Source organism: Cinclus cinclus, chromosome 4, assembly GCF_963662255.1.
Source record: "Cinclus cinclus chromosome 4, bCinCin1.1, whole genome shotgun sequence".
In the NCBI taxonomy this organism is placed as follows: Eukaryota; Metazoa; Chordata; class Aves; order Passeriformes; family Cinclidae; genus Cinclus; species Cinclus cinclus.
In genome coordinates, this window is record NC_085049.1 from 44,706,128 (window position 1) to 44,728,754 (window position 22,627).

Below are 22,627 nucleotides of genomic sequence, written 5' to 3' on the forward strand. Positions count from 1 at the left end.
ATTTTATAGTCCTTCATGCCAACAAAAAGCATAGCAGTGAAAGCAGAGGACTCGAGCATGTGGGAAGAACTCAACCCTACAATTCCAGACTGAATAAATCTATTAAGTTGGGTGGGAGGGAAGGAAGGGCTTGGAGAAAAATGAACAATAGAATAAATCGAAATATGGATTTAACAAAAAATTGACTGACCTGAAGAGGTCCTGAAGAGCTTTCAAGAAATCAGTTAATTAGAAAATTTAAATTTACTTTTATCTTTTAAATGTATCTATCAGGCCCCCAATTCCCTTGCCAATAGGCTGTCACTAGCTGGGTTCCTGTTCCTCTGTGCATTCTTGTGTTGTGGCAATTCTCATGGGTAAATACCCCAGACACATATTCTGCAGTTCAAGGGGTAGGACTAGCACAGAGTCCTCAGGAAATAAATTGAAGAGGCAGGTTATTTTCATTCAGGAACATCCCCACCCCCCGCAACTTTGCTCAGCACTCTTAAGACCACTGACACTGTCTAGTCATCCTCTCACACTTTCAGCTCTCCTTTTCCTTAGCTGATGCCCTGCAAACAGCAGGACTCCAATCTTCACCCACTAATTCCTGGAAGGGAACAGTCCTGTAATGGCATCACTTGTTGGGAGACAGACAGCTGTGGCCCATCTGCAGCCTTCTCACTGACAGAAAGACAATACTAGGAGAGAAAACAAAGACCAGAAGGACATGAAACGTTGAATTGAAAGAGGAGAGCACAAGTGGAAACACACTGAATGGAGAGACAGAAAAAGGCAAAGGTCACACTACCAGGAAGTTAATGACAGAAAATAAAAGATGTGTTTTGCTGCTTTGCTTCATCCTCTTTTCTTTTTATATGTGGCTTTTCATAATCTTCTTCATGTTATCTTTCCTATCCTTGTTTTCTTTCTTTCTTTCTTTCTTCCTTTCTTGCCTCTTGGCTTTTTGCTGCCTGTTTTTCAGCATGTTTTATGTTTACAGAAATAGATCATTAGCCTTTACAAACTGAAGTTAAACAGTATTTGAAAATACCCTCCTGATTCAAAATACTCACCAAAACTTTGCATATTGCATGACTGGACTGGGGAGAGAATATTACTGTGCTTTATGCAACATTAGAAACATACTTCTAAAGTCCAACCCCACAGTGGTATTCTTTCTCATCATTTATTTCTCTTTGAAACATTCTCTCTCTGACCCAGTGAGTCATGAATTCCTGTTTCCAGATTTAGCAGTTTGTAGTTTGTTAGACACCTCCAGAGGCTGAAGGTTCAATGCACTGAACTTTGCCAAATGAGTGCTTTTGCTATTATTTTATTGTACAGAAGAGGATTCTGTGATGACAGTAACTCCTTTTCTCTAAAGAATCTTCAGATGTTCTTGAATTGGCCAGCTCGTGCAGGGGGAAATCTCCTAGGTATTTGTGTCACCTGTGGTTTCTGTTTCTGCTTTGACACTCCAGCACACTTTGCAGGCACTAGAATGGCGACTAGAATGGCACCTATCATTTCTGCTACATGTGATTTCCTTTTATGAGATACCTACTTATTAGGCCTAGCCCCACATGTTAATGTTGCCCGTTTCATACACAGCTAAATCTGGTTTTAGGGAGTTATCTGTAGGCAGCAACCTCTGCCTTTCTGCAAATTAAAATTAGTATCTCAGCTGAGCAAAAAATGTGTTCTATAATTTAAAGCTGGGATCCTAATTAAAGGTGGAACTATGTGTGAATGGTCTTTTTGAAATCACTGGGATTCATTTTACTAATAAAATAGCACACATACTGAAGTGCCCCTTTGGGCCTCTTTTCTTTTTCTCTATCTGTAGAATGCCTGCAGGGATTTTCCTTTGTTTACTTAATTTTCCAAATTATACAATGATTTTAAGTTTCAGTTTTCTGAATTTACTGTGAACTATTTGTGTGTCAATACGCACATTTATTCCTTTGGAAGGAGGTTACAAATGAGGATAGTAAATTAAAGCCTCTCTTTCATTTTCACATCACATATTTTCTATTCTTCTTTTCCCACATTTCATACCTGAATACACACATCCTCCAAGCATTCACAGAGCCGTGTAAATGAGAGGCTGGACAGCTTAAGGTACTTCCACACCAAAGAAACAGAGTAAGGTACTGAAGGGAACACTCTTAGAGAAGATCCCTCAACTTTCCCTCCACACTATAAATACATGCCTGCATATCCCTTCTTGTTACTCAAATATCAGCCTGACTATACTCACTTGAAATTCCTTTTAACACTTTTGTAATCAATGGAGAAGGGTAAGGAGGCGCATTACAGAACAAAAAGTACCATACATATTGAACTTACTTTTCTTAGGAAACATGGTCAAGGGCTTCTTTTATGTACCTTCAAGAAATGCACTCCGTTTCCCATGGTTAGCCCATGTAGGTTTTGCAGGTTTGCACCCTGGAAAAGAGGGAGCTGAAGAACTGTTCACAGCTGTCTGATACCTTCAGTTCTTACTCAGTTTAATTCAGCACATCAGGTTGGTTCTTTTATTGTTGCCCTAACAAACCTTGATTATATTTTAATGAGAAAGTGCTTTCCCAGCATGTAGCCTCAATTTTGCTTTTCAGCAGGTGGCTCATGGTTTTGCTCAAAAGTCACTATGTAAATCCTGACAGTAGATTATACTAGTTAATAATATAACGCTTAGATCCTGGGACTTAATGATTCATTTTCCTTTATTATAAATAAATTCTGCCCAGAGAAAACCTAGGTGAGGAAAATAACTTGGTCACAGTTCCTTCTGGATTCTGAGTTCCTCTGACCCATTATCTTTTAATTATGCCTCAGTTTTGTGGTTTCATAGGGCAGTGATTTTAATAATTTTAATGAGCTACATGACGAGTAAGATATGTAATTTCTCAATTTCAGTACACCCTGCGAGATATTGGGTTCTCTGACTCAGGGCAGATGAAACTTCTCAGCACCTGACCGAATTAAATCCCAGCTTCTATGAAACACTGCTGTGAAGAGTAGCTGAGTCCTATAAACCCTTTAAAGTTAAGTCAGTCTCATTTCACATGTGGAATTGGACAAGCAAAGGTTACCAGTGTTTCAACAGCTGGGACTAACCCCATGTGTGAACAGCTGGTTTTGAAGCAGAGTAGCCCACACAATGAGTGCAAGAAAGATTATACTGAGCTTCTCTATTGATTTTCAACGTGGGTATAATAGGAAACTGAATTCAGAAATGACATAAGGTTTAACAAGATTGTGGTTTCTCTCTGAAACAGTTTGGTGGAAATCCTACATATCATCTGCAAACCAAACCTGCAGTAACAATTGTTTTATAGGACCTTCTTGGCAAAGACGATCATCCAAGTGACAGGAGAGCCGGTAGTTTTAATTTATGTCGCTGCAATTATCACATCTTCCTTATTTGTGTAGCTGGGGGAACAGAGAAGCTTCACGACATGGTGGGAAGGATCCACAGAAGAAGAGACAAAGACACCTACATAATTTCTTTCTTTTCTTCTCCCAGAAGTTCACTTTTTTACTGAATACATAAAGAAGGGTGTGCATCAGCTGAAAAGATTTAACTAACATTAAGCTTTTTCCCTGAGATTAGTTTTATATTAATGCTATTCCAATGACTCCATCAGAATTGCTTCTGCTGTGTGAGACAGGAAAACAGGAATTTTTCCCCTCCCATAAAACATGCTAAGAGTATACACAAAGGAGTAAGTCTAATGTTCTAATGATATTAATTCCATAAGAATTCAGAAGTTATACAGAAATTTAGAAACATTGGCATAGTCTGGTGAAAAAGAAAAGCATTTTACTTAATATGCAATTTGACAGCACTGAAAGACAAATATATTGTGAGATAATCTCCCACAACATAGCTGTAATAGCAGAAGAGTAAAAATTACTTGTATGCTTGCAGACTTACAGGATCTCAGAGCTTCTTTTCAGGCTGTACTCACTAACCACTAAAACATCCTTTGTTATGCCTTAGTACTGTAATAGAAATTGTGAATTATGTGTTCTTAAACAGTAGTTCTTAAACCCTTGAACACAGAATGAAGTTTAACCTCAACAGAACATACACTGGAATGAAGGCAAACAAACATCTGAACCTGGCAAGCCAGTTTAGCTTCATATACTCTCATGTCAGTATGAATATGTACTAGCAAGTTGACTTGTGGCAGTAACTCTGCACTCTTGCTCTACATACATAAGTTTACCTTTTATAATTGCATTGAAATACAATTTTATTCTAAGCTGAAGACGGGAATTTTTTGTTTCTGGGAATGGCAGAGAGAGGGTGGAATTGCAAACCATACATGTAACCTTACATGTTACATACCCTACATGTGTACCACATAGTGAAGTGTGTGTTTGAGAGCTAGTCGAGTCCTGACTGGTGTGCTTTCCATCTGCAGTGCTAGTATTTGTAGGCTGATGTATCTTAAAGTGCCTACACTGCTCTCAGAATAACTGCTGAAAGACAACACTGTAGTATACACAGTCCTGCTCATGCCTGAATTATCCACAACAAATTAACGAGAACCTGGTGCTGATTGTGTTCAGGCCATTCTGAAGCAACCACTTACTGGGCTTAAGGGTTTACTTTTAAAATACATATTGCTGGCTGAGACAACAGGCTTGGACCCATGTTTAGTTAATGGTGAGACATATTCTAAGTGTTATAATGTCTCCAGCTCAGCATCTCAAGCCTGCTTCACAAGAACATTTTAAAAGATGTTGAGAATTAGTAAAGATCCTGCTTTATGCAAATTCTGATTAGTAGGAGGGGATGATTAAAAAGTGGCAGAAAACCACACTTTTACTTTCTGTGTTCTAAGCTTGTCTGAACCCTACTTTTCATAGAATCACAGAATCATTTAGGTTGGAAAAGACCTTTAAGTTAATCAAATCCAAAAACTAACTTAACACTACCAAGTCTATCACTAAGCCATGTCACTAAGTGCCATGTACTTCAACTCCCTGATATTTGAGGAGCCTTGTATTTGCTTTACCTAGTGGCGATTTATCTACAGCCAAAATAATTTGCTGTGCCTGGTGAGAATGGACAAAGCACAGCAAGGTGCTGAGCAATTGTTCTACCTGTCACTGCGGGAGCCCCACAGTGTCATCACCGCAGCTTTGGACATGCCTGGCTTCTCAGGAATTCCCTGGTGCCTCACCACATAAGCATTTGCTAATAGCACAGTGGCGGACATGCTTTGTGACTGACCAGCCAGCCTTGCTTGCCCTACAACTACATTCCAAAGTCCCATTTAATTAAACCGTAACCCATCCACTTTGGAGAGGTAAGTGGACTGGCATAGGAGATTTCACAGGGTTGCTAAGGAGGTACAGTGCTCTAACACGGCAACTAGATATGAACTGGGTCCCCAGGCAGCCTGACAAAACAGACTTCAGCAACCCCTCACAGTCTGCTTAGAATTAATATCTGTCTTGGTCACAAGAGCCCTAACTGAATGGCTCAAGAAACACAGCATGCTCTGTGTCTCTCCACACTGTACTAGAATAATATCTTCAATAATGCATTTTAATGTACTATGTGGGCAGGAACACTTTTAGACAATGTTTTACAGATAGCAGGTTTTATTCTAGACTGTTCTGGTTCTCTTGGGCTTTTTTTTTTAATGAATTTTAATTTTTTTTCACTTAATGGCTGTGATTTTGCCACTTTATTTTTACCAAATAGTTGTGAGTTTTTGTACTGGAACACTTGGTGCAGTTTGACATGGGAGGATGATATCTGTAACAGACCAACCTAAGCCTCTTCAAGACAGCAGTGACAAACAGCTTTCTGATTGTCCCCAGCACTTCCAACTGCCCCTTCACCTTCTTCCTTGGGTGCCCACTGTGGTACAGAAACTGTTACTGCCTTTGTTCTGCTGAGTTGGCACTTTCCAGTCAACAGGCCTCTTTGGATACTCATCTGGAAAGAAAGTTTTCAGATATTTCTCTTGAAAAAACAACTGCTGTGATGACACTACAAGTCCCTTGCAAATACCATTTGGGTCTGTTGGAGTGGGTCCAGAGGAAGACCACAAAAATGATCAGAGGAATGGAGCACCTCCACTGTGAAGACAGGCTGAGACAGGCAGGGCTGTCATCCTGGAGAAGAAAAGTCTCCAGGGAAACCTTATTGTGGCCTTTTGACACTTGAAGGGGACTTAGAAGAATGATGGCGAACACCTTTTTGGTAGAACTTGTTGTGACAGGAAAAGGGGAACAATTTTTATACTCAAAGTGGGTAGATTTAGACTAGATATGAGGAAGAAATCTTTTACAAGGGTGATGAAACACTGGCACAGTTGGTGCCACTAGAGAGGTGAGGATACTCCATCCCTGAAAACATTCAAGGCCAGGTTGGATGGAGCTCTGAGCAACCTGATCTAGTTGAAACTGTCCCTGCTCATTGCAGGAGGTTGGAGTAGGTGCCTTTAAAAGTCCCTTCCAACCCAAACTATTCTATAATTCTAAGTAGTCTGTCACTCACGAATACTCAGTGGATTTGTTTTCAAGAAAGGGAAGACTAATCTTGTATCATTACCGGTTAGTTCACACCTTTGGGTAATAAAAGCTTAGTGGGCAGTAAAAAGGATCAATAAAATCCCGATTCATTTTACTCTCTAATTTCTGACCACCGTACACTTTCTCCTGTCAGGTGCCTAACATTTCTGTCCTGGGAACTGAAGCCTGTTGACCTCACCCTATGTACCGCTGGTCTGGAAAGTGCCGATATCCTCAGTGTGGCCAGTATCACAAAAAAGAAAGTTTTGTGGACACTCAGCAGGGAATAGCTCAGATTTCTGAGTGTAAGACTTGGCATGAAAGAATTAACCTTTGCTTTGTCTTTGAGTATTTAGGTTTTGCTTTCTTCTTTTCTTTGTATATCTGCCTCTATGATTTTAAAGAGGGCTGTTAAAGGCATTGCTATTTGCAGCCATAGTATTTTTCAATTATATATTAGCATGTTCCTCCTCTTTATCAACCTAAATTCTGCATGAAAGGGGCTTTTAAAATGACGTTTCTTGCATTGCATTCAGAAGGAACGAAGGTGACCTTAGCCTTATTTCAAGTTGCAATTCAGACTACTTCAGGTACTATCCTTGACAGCAAATGTCAGGATAGGTTGCAGATGGAGAACGAGACAGAGAAAGAAAGGCATCCAAGCAGCCCCATGGCCACTTGCAGGATTCAAGACTAATGCTTACAGCACACACTCTTAGAAAGAGAATAGCTGGACAGTACCAATGCAATGCCGTCCCACGGAGTTAATTTAAATACTGTTTACTGTCTGATAGACTAGCTCAATTTTTTACATAGTCTTCATAGCAGTCCAAGAGTGTTTGAATAAACTGTAGAAAGCATACTGTGGATGATGTACTCGACTGGAAAGGGATTGAAACAGGACACTTAGTGGGCTTTGTCTTAAGTAACCTCTGAACCTGCATGAAACCATCTGGGACACTGACAGTCAGAAAAGACACATCATTGGAGATGAAGAACTCCTGCAAGTCCTACGAAAAGATAATTGGTATCAATTTGTTTTTTATCTAGCCTGAGCGTGAACAAGGTCTCCCTTCTCCACGCCTCTCCCTGGACTAACTAGAAGAGTATTTATTTATTTATTTATTTATTCTGTATTCCATTCCTGAAACATTTGAGGTACCTCCAAAGACTAATATTATCAGTGTTTGACATGCAGATACCTTTGATGTATATGCACTGCTTGTGAAAATGATGAGAAAATACAGAAAGTAATCAAAAAACACCATTAATACACCAAGCCGCCAATGGGAAGGGACATTGGGAGTGCCTGTGGACATCTGGGGGGATATTGAGGAAGACAAAGCTTTCTTTCATCTACAGTGAAGGGAAAAGATTAGATGGGTGTGGACAGGCGAAGGTATGATTGTTTTCTCTATGTGACAGGAGGGGTTAGGGGAATTCTTTATTTCTTTGTACCAGTACAGGAAATGTCTTTGCTTATGTATGTATCTGTGGCACTGGAAGACACAAAGGCATAGATTTTTTTTTTTTTTTGCTTAGACACAGGGAAAGGGGAGATTAATTTTTCTGTCTTTTCTGTGGAAGGGGCTGAAGGGATGTCAGTCTATGCATCTACCAGCTCTTCAAAACGAAAAAACTGCGAGGTCTGTATGGACTTTAAAAACGGCTGAGCATAGGTAGGACAGTTCATTTCAACGCTGTTCCAAGCGGGGCAAATGTTTAGTCTTCTATTTTTGGCAGTTATGACGTTCGAGCTGACAAACGAGGAATTCAAAGCATTGTACTCCGCACAGCACGTCGCGCAGTTTGGAAAACAAGGCCAATAACGGCCCTCGGCACTCTCATTCTAGGCTGAGGCGCTTACGCCTCCAGGGCTATCCCAAAAGCTTATTTTCTTTCAAGTTTTCACTTAAACACTACGTCTTTCAAGTTATTTATCCTTCGTCCCACGGGATCACCTTTGTCTTTCCGGTCTGACAGAGCGGTCCCCGCCGCCTGACGAGCTGGCCGTTCCCCGGCTCCTCTGCCCGCACACGATTCTCACACACTCCGATTTCCCCGCGGGCACGGCCCCCTGCCCTGGCGCACCCGGGCGCTGTCGGGGGGGCTGTCCGAGCGGCCGGAGCCTGTGGCCCCGCCGTGCCCGTGCCCGCCCTGCCCTGCCCGGGCCAACATGGCTGTGCGGCCGCGGTGCCCAACGACCGGGCGCGCCCTGGCCCCGCGCGGCGGGGCCGTTGTGCGGGCGGGGCACGCGGGCGGCGGGGCCGTTGTGAGGGGCGGGCGGGCGGGTGGACGTGCGGCGCCCGGGGGGGAGCCGCGGGCCGCGCTGCCCCCGCGGCGGCGGACCGGTAGGGAACGGGAGGGAGCGGCGGGGAGGGACGGAGGGAGGGCACGCGGCCGACGGGGCGGGGACTGCCGAGCCTTTGCGCTGTTTGTCCCCGCTCCGCCGCGCGAGGAGGAGGGTCCTGTCCTGCAGCCTGCTGCTGCCCCCTCCTCCGAGCGAGGGGACCGGGGCGACCGGGGCGGGGGCGGGGGAGGTGATGAGCTTGGGCCGGGGGCTGCGGCGGCGGCGCGGCTGCTGCTGCTGCGGCTGCGGCGGGAGGCGACGGCGGGCCGTTGGAGGGTCTGTCCGGCCGGCCCGGGGCCAGGGGGATGCAGCGCGGGACGTGTCTGGGTCTGGGTGTAGCTGATCGGAGAAGAGAGGCAGACGCCGCCCGGAGAGGCCGAGGAGCAGCGGAGGAGAGCCACCCTGACATGCCTTTTCCTCTCCCTCCTCTCCAGCGGCCATGTTAACCAGAAAACCCTCGGCTAGCGCCGCCGCTGGTGCTGCCTACCCAGCCGGTAAGGAGAGCGAGCGAGGGCCGCCGCGATCGCCGGCGCTGGGCCGGGCTGCGGAGGGTCGGCGGAGGGGGACGGAGGCGGGGTGGGCTCGGAGGCCCCGCGGCTGCCGCCGCAGAGGTGCCGTGTGTGTCGAACAATGATCCGCCCTCCCCCCGCGGCAGCCGGGCCCGGGGGCCGTCGGGGGCTGCGCGCTGGGCTCCGGGGAGCCGCTGTTGTGCGCGGTGGCGAGTTCGCCTCGGGGAGCGGGGCGGGGTGAGTGGGGGTCCGAGAGAAAGCACCTAGGGAAACGACCCGGGGAGAGCTGGGGATCGCCGCGAATGCCGGAGCGGCTGCGTTTGACAAGGGGCAGCGGTGCTCGCCGCCGCTTCCCGCGGCAGACTTGTGAACTCCTGGCGGGTCCCCGGCGGCGCCGCGCTTTCGCCGGGCCAGACGGCTCGGGGGGAGGCGGGGGGCGCGGGCAGCCGTCCAGCCCCGAGGCGTGCGCGGAGCAGAGCCGGCTCGTTCTCCCGGTTAGGCGCCTGCCGGTGGCGGGTTAATCTCGGATGAAGGGTTTAGCTGGGTGAGCACGGCCTGCCCGCGCTATTAGCAGGATCGGTGCGTGTGTGCGCCGCGGCGGTGATTAGCTTTTAATGGCTTCTGCCCGAAGCAAGACAGGCGGCGGTGCCGGCCGAGCGCTGGGGCCGCCGCCGCCCCGACGGGCTCGCTTGTCGAGGGGCCGCCGCTGCCCGCCGCGCTCACCCCTCTGCTCTCCGCAGGCAGGGCAGGGGACAGCGGCCGCCCGCTGCCGTCTTCCCCGGGCACCGGAGCCGCGGTCTCCCGGGCAGGAGCTGGGACAGGCCCGCCGTCGCCCCTCGCATTGCCGCCGCTCAGGGCCAGCAACGCTTCCCACACGGTGAGCCCGGGCAGGGGAGGGTGCGGACGGGGTGCGGGGAAGGGGCGTCTGGCCCCGGGGTCTCGCGGCGCTGCTCGCCAGGTGTCCCCAGCGGCGGGACCGGGCGCGCGTGGGCCCCGCGAGGCGCATGGTGCTGGAGCGACGTGCGTTGGATTTCTGCAGGCTCCGATGAAACGTGCATGCTTGTTGTGAGGCTGGGACCCTGTAACTGCACACATCGCTTTCTCCCTCCCCAGCTCCCCCCTCCCCCTTCAGTCTGGTTTTGTGTCTCATTTTCAGTGACAAATTCGATCTTTCACACTCGCATAGAGGATATGTTCTGGTGAATGCGTTTTTTGAGATGAGGGTAGTCACTGTGATTAAAGTGCCGTATGAACCGTGGTGAAAAATGAAGGCTGCTCTCCCCTTTACATGTCTTGATTAGCTGAGGCCTATCACAGTAGTCCGTAAAAATAACTGTCGCTGTGCTCAGGGACAATGATTACATGAACCTGCCTTTATTGCTGCAGTAGTTTACTTATAAAGACATAACCGCTGATGGCATGAAAAGGATGTTATTTTCCGGTTCCGTGATACCTCACGTTATCTCCCACTCCTATTTAATCTACTAGGAATGAAATTTCCCAAGTATGCCACTATATATGGATAAGAGGAGGTATCTCTGTCCTGAAGGCATGACAGAGTAGAGACGGGTCCATATACCGATATGTTAACATTAAATATCTGAAATTTTTATTGCATACATTTCCTTTTAAATTCTGAAAGATTTCATACTGACTCTGAAAGGAATTGATGGCATACTTTTCATAGAATTAAAGAGTTCTTTGTGGATGCTCACATACTATCTTTGTAAATATATGGTAGAGCTTTAAATGGTAATGTGATTTATAGGCTACTGGAAGGTGAAACTGTGTGTTTAGATATTAATATTTCAGTGACTTTCCATGTAACTTGAGGGCTAAAACATCTTACTCAAATCAATTTATAGCAAGAATTGTCTTAAATTTTTAAAAAATCAGTATATATATATATATATATATATATATATAGGGTATCCTTGAGGAGTATTCTGCAAATGCAGGGTGGAGCTGCATGTTTGAGATCAACTTCATTGTATATTTATGTAGCTAGAGTATATGTCTGAATTATTCGTTAGTATAAAAGGCCAATGTTTTCCACATTTGTATACCAGCTAAGTGCTGCTTGATTTTAGAGATGGGGCAACAGCTTAGGGCTTTTTTTAAAATAAAATCATAAAATAAAGAACATAGCACAAACAGCCTGGGCATCAGTCATGCAAGTGCATTTACAGTAGGGCCCACAAATATCAGAGGCTCACATGTAACAGAGCCCCGACTTAATTTAGAATTTATGAAAACTTGGTGGTCCAGCTGTTTATCTGTGACTGCTTGCTAATTTTGTAAGCACAGAATGCAGGTGTTTTTATTCAAAGATTTTGTGTATGTGTATTATATATAGTGTCTGTGCATATATATTTGTATGTAAAGATGCTGTCTTTATAAAAGCATTCGAGGGGTATTCAAGTGTTACATTTCTGTGTTTCAAGTATCTTTACAAGTATATGATTGTGTATGTGTGCATATGTTTATATGTAGCACGTATAGGTGTACTTACGGAAGCACACAGGAGCCTTCAAGCATTACATGGCTGTGCATCATGTCCCTCTAGATTCCAACTGTTCCGAAGTGTCTTTCCTTTGTGATAAAGAGCCTACTCTACTGTGTTTGTTTAGCCTTGGGTGCTATTACAGTAATGCCTCATACTGCCTTTGTAGGTGGCTATTTTGTGGTTCGCTAACATAACTTTTTGTGGTAAGGATCAGATATGACACCAGAATGCTGGATCTTAACCTGAAAAAAAAAGAGGGGGCAGTATCTCTTTGGTAAACTTTGGCCTACTGACCTCAGCTGACACGGACAGATTGAAACCACTGGTTTTGTACTCTACCACTTCCTCCAATCAGACCTTTTTAAAATGTGTCCTTTCAATTTTCTTAAATTATTTTCCTTCTTTGTGTTCATTCATTTATCCTGTTTTCATCAATGTTTGTATCTATGTGGCTTCTGTAATAGCTAAAACCAGGGTATGTCTGTTTGTGTTTCAAACTTTCAGAAGGTATGGTGTGCTTAAGTGGGTGAACTGCTGGTGTTCATTTATATATGTGTGCACAGTATGTATACTCGTTCTGAGAGAAACTGAGGTTGTAGTTACATTTTGTTTAAGCTAAAGGGTTTTTCCTTTAATGCAAACAGGGAAGAAATCAACTACCTGTTATATTTCTTGCTTGTGTGATCCAGCCTCTGCTGAACCTGTGGTCTTCTACTGTCAAGTGAACTTTCATTGTTTGGTAGATTATAAATGGCATGGGTAGAAGAAGGGGGAAGATGATGTTTTACACCAGCTTCATAAAATAAATGGGGCAGAGGTTTTGGTGGCAGTCTTCGCAAGCACATCAGCCTTTGTTGCTAAGCAGGCCAGGGTTTTGTGATGTACAAGGGAAAGGTTGTTTTGTTTTTTGGTTTTTTTTTAAAATGTGCCTTCATCCTAGGCTTATTTGTGTATGCTTCCATCCCTGGCTGTCTTTTTTTGCCTTGTGGTGGAAAACATGAAGCTATATCCAAGCCCTTGTCCCCTTCATTTTCCTTTCCAAAGTCATTGCTTTCTGTTTGGAAGCCTTAAGTTCTTGCCTTGGTGATTGGAACCTTTTTCCATTCACTCTCTCTTATTTCATTATAGTGTTCTTACATCCAGTTGACATACTGCAGTAGAGATTATCTTGCTTGCCTGCTGCTCTGCTTGTGTAAATCCCAGCCTGTCTGAGAGTCCCTCTTCCAGACTCGTCTCTGTCTTCTGCCTAGCTCTCTGTTCTTTCTTACTTGGCATGCATTCCTGCATTCTGCACTGTTCCTGTTTCTCTTGCAGTACAGCAGTATTAATGTTTTTATCCTCCTGTCTAGTACTGTAAAACAACCCATTTACAATGCATGATTCAGTGCCCTCCCTCCTTCAATCCCTTTCTAAGATTTCTGTACAGCAAGCCTGTTTTCTTTTGCCACCAGCATTGAATGTTTACTGTGCATCAGTCATTGTATTAATCTTGATTTTTTTAATTTAATTTTTTAAATTGACTTACATTATAATGAAACAGATTCCTGGACTCTGTTAATACAAAGATCTGGTAGGTCAGTGCTGCCAGTTTTTGCTGTTGTCATCTGCTTTAAAGCAGGTAAAACCAAAGCAAATACCTTCTTATTGTGGTGTTTTCATGTATTAAATTGCCACAGAAATGCTGTCACATTTGAGTGGAAATAATTGTGCAGTTGTGACCTGGGTTTTACTATATCTAGTTTTCTTTGGATGTTTCTTCCGCCATTTAGAATTTGTATCTAGGGGAAATACGAGGCTATCTTAACTTTCAAGGGCTATGGGGATTGGCTGTGAAATTTGGGTTCCAGATGGTGATTGCGGTGCTGTGGGGACTGCAGTACTTCTGGGCACATCTCTCATATTTGTGTAGTTCACCTAACCCAAGGGGTTCAATTTAGTGTGCATTGACTGTCCTTTTGAGTTTCATCATGTGTAATAAATGCAGGGTGTCCCAAAGTATTCAAACTCACTGCACCCCTAACAGAATGAAAAAATTAAGAATCAGGATCACTCTTGAGGTGTAGTTCGGTCTGTGAAAATATTTGCTATATGAAGTTATGGTTAACTTTTAAAAAAATAAGCTTATATGGACCAGATACAACACCAAAAATCCAAATGGTATGTTCATTTTATCTCTCTTCTTGAGCCACAAGCTCAACAAAGGCTTAGTCTTTTTTGGTGTATGAAACCCGTACTCATGATAAAACCATTATGAATAATCCATTATTATTATTATTATTATTATTATTATTATTATTATTATTATTGTAATAATTAGCAAGTATTTTTACTTCTGAATGGAGGAATGTTGCTGAATTAGTTTATCAAGGAAAAAGAGGGCCTTTTGTACATTTGCTTAGGCTTTTGTTTTGTAGCCAACAAAATAGGCAGTGAAACATGCTACACCTGATACCGTATGCCTCGTGTGTTTGACACAGTAGGGCTGAAACTGGCACACCCAGATATGCTGTAAAGAAAGGGGTATATAGAGTTATATAGTTATTCTTTAATTAAGTTACTACTTTAGAGCACTGTTTCTCCCTTTGTCCTCATCTGTGCAAAGTAATAGCAGATAATGACATCTTATTCCTGTACAGCATTTCAGCAGGCCATCATGATTGCTCTATTATTAAGATTCATTTTACAAACCTTTTTAGATTTTGATTGACAGCAAAATCTTTTTTCTGTGGTTTTGCTCAAAATAAAATGATAATATATAGCTGAATCATGTGTCTGTCTTGGATAGTTTTCTAGGGTGCTAATAATCACACGAAGTGACTGTTACAGAGATGAAATATGATACAATTACATAATATCTTGATGCATTTTGATGGTAAGGTTGAGAAGAAAGTGTATGCTCCTGTGGGTTCAGTCCTATAAGTAGTCTTATAAAAGGTCTTAGATCAATGCATTGGGTGAGTGTACTGCAAAGAAATTGTAAATGGGTTTGCCACCTTGTTAGCAGGCTGGATTCATTTTTGTGCAACTTCTGTGTTGTTACAGGTCTGTAGCCTAAGTATAGTAAGTTACTGTTTTACTTCTGCTGCTAAATTCATTTGTGAAGGCAAAACAAACCAAAAGAAACCCGAATAATACCACCCTCAAATTAAAGTTTTGGGGGTTTTTTTTATTTATTTATTAATGGTAGTTTAGGGTGTAGTTTTGTTTTGTTTTCTTCAGTGTATCTACTTCAAAGATTAGGTGAATGTTTTCTGCATAGTCATCAACTTCCATAAAATGAACATACCAAAGTAAAAGTAAAATCTTAATGGTGATTTTGAAGTTATGCGAAACTACTAAGAAAGAAAAGAAATGCTGCATTGTAACATTTGCTGTTATGTAATTGATGGTGCCAGAAGATTCAGGAAGATGAATTCAAGCTCACCAGTTATTTCAATATATTTTATAGACTTGCAACAGTAGGTTTTTGATTATATGTACTACAAAGATATGTAAACCTTAGAATATTTGGGTGGGTTTGAGCACAGACAATACAATATATAATCAGTAAGCTTCATAAGTGCATGCGGGTGATCAGTTGCATAGGTTGTTGGTTCAGAATTTATGGGTCCATCTGCAGAAGCAAAATGGAGACATGTTATAAAACCTCTCAGGCTTGTGGTTTCAGCTGAAAGGCTGATGGAGCTTCTGCGTACTAAGAACAGTTTGGTACTGGACTAAGAAGGCTGTAGTCTATTTTGTAGCTTGCCAAGCCCATTAATTGTGGTTTAGGAACTTAAGTTGTTGTTGCTGAAGCCTGTGGAGCTTGTGAGCAGTGCAAGCCTGAACTTGACAGCAATCTCAGACACCTAAGTAGCCAGAAGTAGATAACCAACCCTCATGTAGGTTGGAAATGGATGAGGAAAGTCTGTTTTTCGTATGGACTTTGTGGTTGTGTTGTGTCTGATAGCTCTAAAACTCCTGTTGTGCTTTTTTGAAAGAAGAATGGGCTCTCTTCTCCTGCACAGCTTTTGGAATAGAGCTTGTGATAATGTGGTGTTTTCTAAAAAGAAAGCCACTGCTACTGTCTGCATTTGCATTCCCAAGCAGCAGCTGATTGAAACTGGCAAAACCAGTCACTTAGGATTTGGGTTGAAGTTGGAATAATGCTGGTGATTTCATTCTGCTGCTGGAAAAAAAATGCCAACCTGTCAGCACCATGAATCTGCCTGAAGATGCAGGAAGCAGAACTACATGGTTTACACTTTAGAATGTGTTCACAAACATAGTTTTAGAAAAAATAACTTTTTAGTTCCTGTTGAGAGGGAATAAATATATGGGTATTTTTCTAAGCCCTGAAGAACTTCTCAGTACGTATACTGAGTAAGCAATGCTTAGGAAGGGCAGAAGATGGTTAACTGTGAAAACAGGTGACTTGAGGAAAAAAAATTCAAGATGTGAGCTGTGGCTATGAGTATTTGGGTTAAAAAGTTCTTAAAGATTGCTTTTGCAGCAATACTCTTTTGCAGCTATACTCTTTCTTCCTCATTGTGTACATCACTATTGCCTACTCCCAGTTTGTCTAGGTATGTTCTGCTTTTGTTCAGTTAGTGTTGGAGAATATATTTTTGTACCTAGAATTTCATAGCTTGAGTCTTCGGAATTGTACGTTTACTCTGCTGCTTCATTATGCCTTTCTAGCACAGTTCTGCAGTGCTGTATGTGCTGAAGCTATGACACATCTTACTAACTAGATCTGGTTCTTCTGAAATGGGTGATTTAGCAGCTCTTAGGGCAATTTTTTTTTCCTTTTCAGTAGCTGCTGTTTATGTAGAGAATCAGGGCAACCTTCAGAAGACTGCTAATGCAGTGTGCCTCAAATTTGATCTGAAGGAATTGCCTGTAGGCATGATAAACCCTCTTAATGATTTAATTTCTGGTGCTTTTGAGACATTAAACAAGGAAGGGAATTTTTGTTGATTTTCTATATATCTTCATTGTGCTTAAGTATTACAAACATATTTGCCCTAAATTGTGGTTGTGTGGTAGTGCTTTCTGTGGGATTGATTAAATTTGATAGTGTGGGCCTAGATTTCTCTGCAAACAAACATACATGGTCAAACTGCAATGTTACATGAACCAGTCATTCAACATCAGTCACAATGGAATCACAAGAGCAGTCAACTTGGGAGTAGCAGTTGCTGAGAGCCCTTGTTCTTACATTATGTGAGTTTCAGAGCTGCAGATTTCAAAATACTGTCCAAAGGTGAAGCTGGTGTCCAGCTAGCACGTCTTTGGGGACAAGTAACTGAACTTACAAAAATGAGCTTCTGCTGTATCAGAGTAATGCCTTAACAGAAGCACAGAGTAGGCTCGAGTCTGCCTTGCATGTCTGAGTTTTCTCATTAGGAAGCACTATTGCTGTTGCAGCACAGATTTCATTGCCTCATATCACAGCACACAACTGTCACTTTCTGATTTCATTTCAGCAACCTTAAGTGAACAGGGAATGTGTTATCCTTAGCTGCCTAGAAAAAAAACGGTTCAGATGAAAAGTGCTCTCAACCCTGGCTTGATCATCTGTCTGACGGTATCAGTGAACTTCTCGTTAGTAATTTGACATAAATATTAAGACTGGTGAATCAGCTGGAGAGGCAGCAGGGGAATTCTTCCCACATTTGTGTAAGACCAGGCAGAAGACAAACTAATTATCCTTTACTTGAGACCAAATGAGGAATTGTAAGACAGCTATTTTAATGGCAGGTAAATTTCTTGTTTCTTCTTGAAAATAACAGGTTTGGAGCAATAGTTGTTTTCACACCCCAGTACTTTGCTGTTTGTTTGCTTGAAAATGCTGAATGCTGCTGTACATTTCCATGTACACACTGTCAAGAACAAATCTGATTTCTAAAATCTATTAATGCTTTTTTCCCATTCCTTTGTAATAAAGTTCCTCAAAGATTTGCTCTCTATGCAAGTCTGCGTGAGGCCCCAAATTTCATTTTGGTTAAAAGTTATTGTTAGACTGGTTTGGGAAAGTGCTAAAGGATAGGCCTATTCTTCATTGATTGGAATGTTTTGCTGAATTATGACTGTCACAATTGCAAGCAGTAAGTTACATTCTTGAACTTCAGAAATGGGTGGGTTCTTTCCCTCTTTGTGCATGTCACAGCACATTCTTTATTGCTTAAAAATGTATCTGGAACTTTTGATATACAGCAAATTTAGGAACAAGTTAAAATCTTGATTTCTGAGAAAGGTGATGAGAGCATAAACTATGTAAGTTCTAGCAGGCATTGTATGTTACCCTCACCATCTTTAAAACTGCTACTGTTTTTTGTAAAGTCTGATGTCCCTCAAGCATGCATCTTGATGTTACAGGTCTTCTGCCTTGAAGATTCTTGGACATATTGTTAGCTTCTCATGGTAGCACATTCATGATTGCCTTATTGCAGAGATTTTGGAGTCATGAAAATAGCATTTGAGAAACAAAAAATTCAATAGCATCCAGCAGTATCACAGTATACGTGCTGTATTTTTTAGGTTCTCTGTAAAAAAATGACATCTAAGAAGACACTTTTTTAGGTGATTTAGGCAGCATGGAGGGTTGCAGTGTGAATGTTGAAGCATGGAGTTAATTTCTTTCTTTTTAACTGGGTATGTATTTATTTTCAATTGTAGGTTGGAGGCAGTAAGCACACAATGAATGAGCACCTACATGTTGGTAACCATGGACAAATCCAGGTTCAGCAGCTCTTTGAAGATAATAGTAACAAGAGGACGGTTCTGACAGCGCAGCCAAATGGACTTACAACACTAGGCAAATCTGGATTGCCGGTGGTTCAGGACAGACAGTCAGAGAGTGCCCACAGGCGACAAGGGAGCTCCAGCTCTTTAAAATCTACGGATGGAACAGGGAAGGTGAAAACCTCTGTTATCACACCAGAGCAAGCAATGAAGCAATACATGCAAAAATTAACACCTTTTGAGCATCATGAGATTTTTAGCTACCCTGAAATATACTTCTTGGGTCCAAATGCAAAGAAGCGGCAAGGTGTGATTGGTGGTTCAAACAACTGTGGGTATGATGATGACCAAGGGTCTTACATACAAGTACCCCATGATCATATTGCATACAGGTATGAAGTCCTGAAAGTTATAGGGAAAGGAAGCTTTGGGCAGGTGGTGAAGGCCTACGATCACAAGATGCATCAGCATGTGGCACTAAAAATGGTGAGAAATGAAAAACGTTTCCACCGCCAAGCTGCGGAAGAAATTAAGATCCTGGAACATCTCCGGAAACAAGATAAGGATAACAACATGAATGTTATTCACATGTTGGAAAACTTCACATTCCGCAGCCATATCTGCATGACGTTTGAGTTGCTGAGCATGAACCTTTATGAATTAATAAAGAAAAACAAGTTTCAGGGCTTTAGCCTACCTTTGGTTCGAAAGTTTGCCCACTCAATTTTACAGTGCTTGGATGCGTTGCACAAAAACAGAATCATTCACTGTGACCTTAAACCTGAGAACATTCTGTTGAAACAACAGGGTAGAAGTGGTATTAAAGTGATTGATTTTGGCTCAAGTTGTTACGAGCATCAGCGTGTCTACACTTATATTCAGTCACGGTTTTATCGTGCACCTGAAGTCATCCTTGGTGCTCGTTATGGGATGCCCATTGATATGTGGAGCTTGGGCTGTATCCTAGCGGAGCTTCTGACTGGTTATCCACTTTTACCTGGAGAAGATGAAGGAGACCAGCTGGCTTGTATGATCGAGCTATTGGGCATGCCTTCTCCAAAACTCTTGGATGCATCCAAGCGAGCAAAAAACTTTGTGAGCTCTAAGGGTTATCCCCGCTATTGCAGCATCACAACCTTGTCTGATGGCTCTGTAATACTTAATGGTGGACGCTCTCGGAGGGGAAAACTGCGTGGCCCACCAGAGAGCAGAGAGTGGGGTAATGCATTAAAGGGATGTGATGATCCCCTCTTCCTTGACTTCTTAAAACAGTGTTTAGAATGGGATCCTGCTGCCCGTATGACTCCCAGCCAGGCTTTGCGGCATCCCTGGCTAAGGAGACGGTTGCCAAAACCTCCAACTGGGGAAAAGGCTTCAGCAAAGAGACTTACAGAGAGTACTGGTGCTATAACTTCAATTTCCAAGTTACCTCCGACTTCAAGCTCAGCTTCAAAACTGAGGACTAATTTGGCACAGATGACGGATGCCAATGGGAATATTCAGCAAAGAACAGTGTTGCCAAAACTCGTTAGCTGAGTTTGAAAAGCCCAATGCTGTTAATACGAGAGATACAATGTGGCTGAGCCTTATTTGTATGAAAAATTAGCTCAGATATGCATTTTTATTTGCTCAATAAATCTATTCATTTGTATCTTTCAGCACTCATTTTAAATGTAATTTTAAATGTTAATTTTGTTTTTTATAAAAGTACGGGGACAATGCTTTAAGTTTTTATACTTATTTTTTAAAATGTTTGTCTTCTACAGTACAATTAGCCTTACTGTAACTAATGTGACACAGTAATAAACATCAGTGGCAGGCCACTGGTTACAACATGACTGTCATGCATTGCAGCGTGGTATCAAAGGTATTAGCCTTTCTCTTCCATGATTCATATTAGTTTTAACCTAGGGTAAATTTGAAAGATTACCTTTTGGATTTTATGGGTTTCGTCTGGATTCTGTGCACACTCACATCTACAACTGACTGGACTCCAGGGAGAATACTCAAGGAATACAGTTAAGCACTTGCAAGCTTGTGGTTTAAAGTGGAGCCATAGCATGTTCTATTGTCATTTTTTATGTGGTAGCCCAGAGAAAGTCATGGTATCACTAAAGATACTGTCACCTTCTATGGAATACTTTCTCTATTTAAAAGTAGTGGGCTTTGATTAAAATGATCATTTAAACATAATGCAAAAAATAACATTGGGGCTAAAATTACTCTCTTACCTTGCATGCCATGTGATAGAGTGAGAGGAATGGGTAGTCTTGGAAAGCATGAAAATGGCAATATGTCTGTTTCTCTGAATTTGAAAGTGATTGATTAGTTGGTAAAGCAAATGTTCTGAACTTCATTTCAGGTCTGTAATACTGAGCATTCACGCAGGTACTCCTTTTTTCATTTTTGTTTTTTTTCCCCCAATCTCATCTTTTCTGTTTTTTTCTAATGTGCAGCTTGATCTCCCAAAATCATATAGACTCATTCTCTCAGTTTTATGCTGTAACTTCCAGACTGTTAATTTACATGGATTTCAAGGTTGCTTTTATTTCCTCAGACAATGTTTGAGCGACTGTGTCTTCTGTGGTACATTTACACTGCAGATCAAATCTGCGTGTAGGGGCAAACATGATGTTACTACATTGCTTCCTGTAGAGGAGTACTTCACCTTAGACAGCTTAACTGCAGAAGGAAAGATCCTCAGTGGAAGGCTTTTCAGTTGGAAGACACCATCCTAAATAGTTTCTCATAAGGGAAAATTATCAAAGGAAAGATAGGCACTTGGATTTTGATTTAATCTTTGGCATTTGTAGATGAAAATTAACTTTGAAAGAACAGTTAGAGATATGTGTAGATTTGTTCACGTGTGTGTGTGCTAATGTTTGGTTTTTCTTTTTTACTTTTAACTGCATTCATGGAAGAAAGATGGTCTACTAAAGAATAGGATCTAGACCTATGAGAGAGGTATTCACATGTTGTAGCATGTTTTCAAAAGGAACATTTTGAAATCTGAGATCAGTATTTTAATGTGTACAATGGCTGTGGTCTACATTGGATGTATAAAACATATGAAAAGGGAATTGTAAACAAAGTAGAACAATCCAGAAGAGTTTGCGGATGTTAGAACAAGACATACTAGAATGGATTACATTAAACCTCAGTAATTTTACTTATAAACATCATTTATATATATGCACAGATTTTACTGAGTTACGTGTAAAAATTATGAAAATGACTTAAAGCATGGTCCCCGAGAGGCCAAGAAAGTTTCCGGTTAAGTTCTCCTTCATATTCGTTAATTTACCACTTACAGCTTGATTTTTGTTTGTTGGTTTATTTTTAATTTAATGTAAGACTGGGGGAGGGATATTAAGAAAAAAATTACAGAATTCTCAGGAAACATATCGCTGAACTTCTTGCCAAAAAGTCAACACCTAAAGAAGCTCCAAAATAATTTCTGAGTAGAGGATGTTACTTGTTGGTTGATAAATGTAAAAAAATTAGACTGTCAATCAACCATTTTTCTTACTTTTAAAAATAAAAATATAATTTCCTGCCTGTAGTCAAATTAAATTATTTAGTGCTAACTGTTCACAACTTTATACAATATGTGTAAGTGCAATATGTAAACATGTATGAAATCATGTTAAAAATGATATATAATACTTCTAAGAAAAGTGGGGTTTAGAATATGAATATCCAGTAAATTATGGTCAGTAAATTCTAAGTCTGGAAAAGAGATATATTAATTTTAATGTAAAATTAACTAACTCTCATGACTGTGGGAATACAATACTATGTGTTTTTCTACAGTAACAGGGAATCTTTACTTCCTCCACCACCTACTTGGCTTTACCACTCCTTTCTACCTTAACTCTTCCTGCAAAAGTTGGGAAATAGGGATGCTGCTGTTAACGGCAAAACAAGAATCATCTCCCTTGATATTTTTTAAAGCAGACATTGACACATGTTCCTGCCATTTGTGGCAACTTAAGGTGAAAACATTCATTG

At 41.9% G+C, this 22,627-nt stretch overlaps 1 protein-coding gene across 2 annotated transcripts; it reads left to right on the forward strand.

Moving 5' to 3' along the window:
* The first annotated feature begins 9,284 nt into the window (after window positions 1–9,284).
* On the forward strand, window positions 9,285–20,386 carry DYRK2 (dual specificity tyrosine phosphorylation regulated kinase 2). 2 transcript variants are annotated; one of them, XM_062491177.1, is made up of 3 exons: window positions 9,302–9,369; window positions 10,125–10,261; window positions 18,551–20,386. In XM_062491177.1, the coding sequence occupies exons 1-3, from the start codon at window positions 9,315–9,317 to the stop codon at window positions 20,150–20,152; spliced, it is 1,794 nt and encodes a 597-aa protein (XP_062347161.1). In that variant the 5' UTR covers window positions 9,302–9,314; the 3' UTR covers window positions 20,153–20,386. The 2 variants fall into 2 exon arrangements, with proteins under 2 accessions (XP_062347162.1, XP_062347161.1); XM_062491178.1 differs by lacking the exon at window positions 10,125–10,261 and having other exon boundaries at window positions 9,285–9,369.
* The last annotated feature ends 2,241 nt before the right edge of the window (window positions 20,387–22,627 follow it).

Coding starts and splice junctions, on each gene's coding strand:
- DYRK2 (XM_062491177.1), top strand. CDS start 9,315: ATGTTAACCAGAAAACCCTCGGCTAGCGCCGCCGCTGGTGCTGCCTAC. Junction 9,370..10,124: donor TGGTGCTGCCTACCCAGCCG/GTAAGGAGAGCG, acceptor TGCTCTCCGCAG/GCAGGGCAGGGGACAGCGGC. Junction 10,262..18,550: donor CCAGCAACGCTTCCCACACG/GTGAGCCCGGGC, acceptor TTTCAATTGTAG/GTTGGAGGCAGTAAGCACAC.